Source organism: Morone saxatilis, unplaced genomic scaffold (assembly GCF_004916995.1).
Source record: "Morone saxatilis isolate NCDOM2014 unplaced genomic scaffold, NCSU_SB_2.0 Contig1, whole genome shotgun sequence".
Classification (NCBI taxonomy): Eukaryota; Metazoa; Chordata; class Actinopteri; family Moronidae; genus Morone; species Morone saxatilis.
Genome location: NW_023339651.1, coordinates 5,035,916 through 5,038,157, shown reverse-complemented (window position 1 = coordinate 5,038,157; position 2,242 = coordinate 5,035,916). Strand labels below are relative to the sequence as shown.

The 2,242-nt window shown below is 43.5% G+C and overlaps 1 protein-coding gene across 1 annotated transcript in view; it reads left to right on the top strand.

Moving 5' to 3' along the window:
- tekt3 (tektin 3) overlaps window positions 1-2,242 on the top strand; it is a 4,851-nt gene that overhangs the window by 336 nt on the left and 2,273 nt on the right. Inside the window, exons 2-5 of the mRNA XM_035658555.1 lie at window positions 157-749; window positions 1,320-1,403; window positions 1,485-1,555; window positions 1,661-1,804. Of these exons, the coding sequence (XP_035514448.1) occupies window positions 180-749; window positions 1,320-1,403; window positions 1,485-1,555; window positions 1,661-1,804 (869 nt within the window). The 5' untranslated portion in view covers window positions 157-179. The remainder of the gene's footprint in view (window positions 1-156; window positions 750-1,319; window positions 1,404-1,484; window positions 1,556-1,660; window positions 1,805-2,242) is intronic.

The following is a 2,242-nucleotide window of genomic DNA, read 5'->3' as shown; positions in this document are numbered from 1 at the left end:
TGAGACATTTAATACAGTACAAAAGACTGGAAATAGATCAACAATATATCTTTATTTATACATAAAGAAAATGTATAAGCCAAAAAATTTAAGCTGATATGTAGATACTTAGACTGTTGTGGAAAGTAATTTGATGCACTGGACTCATCAAACCAGGGGCAGCCTGTGGGGAGGCAAACATGGAGCTGATGGGATCCACTCTGACAGCCACATATGCTCGGCCAAAAACCAGCCACTTCCTCCCTGCCATCTCCACCATGGCATCCAGCTATCGCAATGCCCAGGCTGCCTTGGCCATGAATCCCAGTGCCAACCTGTGGAGGACCAACGGCTATTACAAGAGCAGCAGCACTGTACCGACCCCCTCCTCCATGCAGCGAGAAAATTTAGATCTGGTTCGAGCCAAGACCATGTTCTACCCCTCTAACAGGGCAGCGCTGAGCACCCGCTACACTCCAGACGACTGGTACAAGTCCAACCAAAGCAACTACAGGGAGTCCGAGTCATCTCGGAAAAGTGCAGAGAGACTGAGAAGAGATACGATCAGGCTGATTCAGGATAGGGAGCAGCTGACCAGACGAACCCAGGAAAGTACCAGCAAGAACATTGGCGAGCGTCTCAATGACATTGTCTTCTGGAAGTCTGAGCTTAGCCATGAGATTGACAACATGGTGACAGAGATAGCAGCCCTCAATGAGGTCAAGAGGAGGCTGGAGAGAGCCTTGGCAGAGACTGAAGGGCCCCTTCAGGTGAGAGTGGAAGGAATATGCTAGACTGTGTGTGTTACTTGTGTGAATTTTTCCTCTCTGGTAAGTAAGTAATATCTGAATTGAGCTGTGTTATTGGAACATTTTGCAGGGAATATTTACATTTCTGCAAGGACAAACAGACAGGCAGGCCTCTGCTCAGTGCCCTCATATTATCATTCAAGCATGTCGTGTCTCAGGGTGCATCACTGTATCTGTGGTGAAACAGTTTTGACTAGGGTTCCCAGTTTGGTTGTAGCAACAGTATCTGTCAGTTAATTAGGTCAACTCAGTGCCCTGTTTAAATGCCACTGGTCGTTTGTGTCACCCACAGTGAGTCACCTTGATCTAACTGGAGATCTGATGACACAGACACCTTGTTAGGCTAAGATCATGTGACAGGTTTTTCTTCTCCAGGTAACAGAAACAGGAGACTGCAGCTATGCACTCTGTGTGACAATTATATACCATACCTGCTGAAATGTGTTTCCCCTATTTGAATGTCACACTGAAGAAAATGCTCTCTCTATGTAACAATCTAAACTTGTTTAGTCACGATCACTTTGTCAATAGGTGTCTCAAGAGTGTTTGTACCACAGAGAGAAGCGGATGTCCATCGATCTGGTTCATGATGATGTAGAGAAAGACCTCATAAAGGTAACACTGCAACAGCACTGTCAGTATGCGTGACCTCTCATATGAGAAAGAAATAAGCATGTTTTCATGTGTTGCAACAAGGAAGTAGAAGTCATCAAATCATGTCAGGAAAGGATGAGGCGACATCTGGACAGAGCCGTTGCTCAGCTGGCGTGAGTCTGGAACATTGTGTTTAATGATATTTCCAAAACTGTGATGTTTGCTAAATTGATTTGATATATTGTTTTGTTTCTGTATTGCTTTGCGGGATTCCTTAGTTCAAACCGAGCTGCCCAGCATGAATTGGAAAGAGACATAAGTGACAAAGTGACTGCTCAGAGGATAGATGACAGGTGTCACCACCTGAGGAACACATCAGACGGTATCGGCTTCTACAGAGGGATTGACAGACTGGACCCCTCGTGAGTATAATTTTATGTGATCAAATATTAACTGTTCTGTTTCATCACATCAAACAGCTTCTAACAACCCCTTAATGTTTGTTTAAACCACCTTACTGGACTGGGCTGTTCAGTTAAATTGTCAAAAGACAGAAAAGTCTTTGGAAGTGGCTATCTGTTGTCGTATATTGATATCAAACTAGGTTTAAACATACTGTAGTGAGTCTAAAGCTATGCTCGTGCTCTGTGAAGCTGTACAGGCACAGTGGTGCTTTGAGCTGAATGACAACATTTAGTTTGCAGTTAGTTTGTGAGTTAGCATGCTAACATTGGCTAATTAGCTCTAAACACAAAGTACAGCTGAGGCTGATGGGGATGTCATTAGTATTGCAGGTCAAAAACTAAAGTGTTGGACGAATAAAATGTTTGACATATTGATGGAACTGGATTAAAATAAAT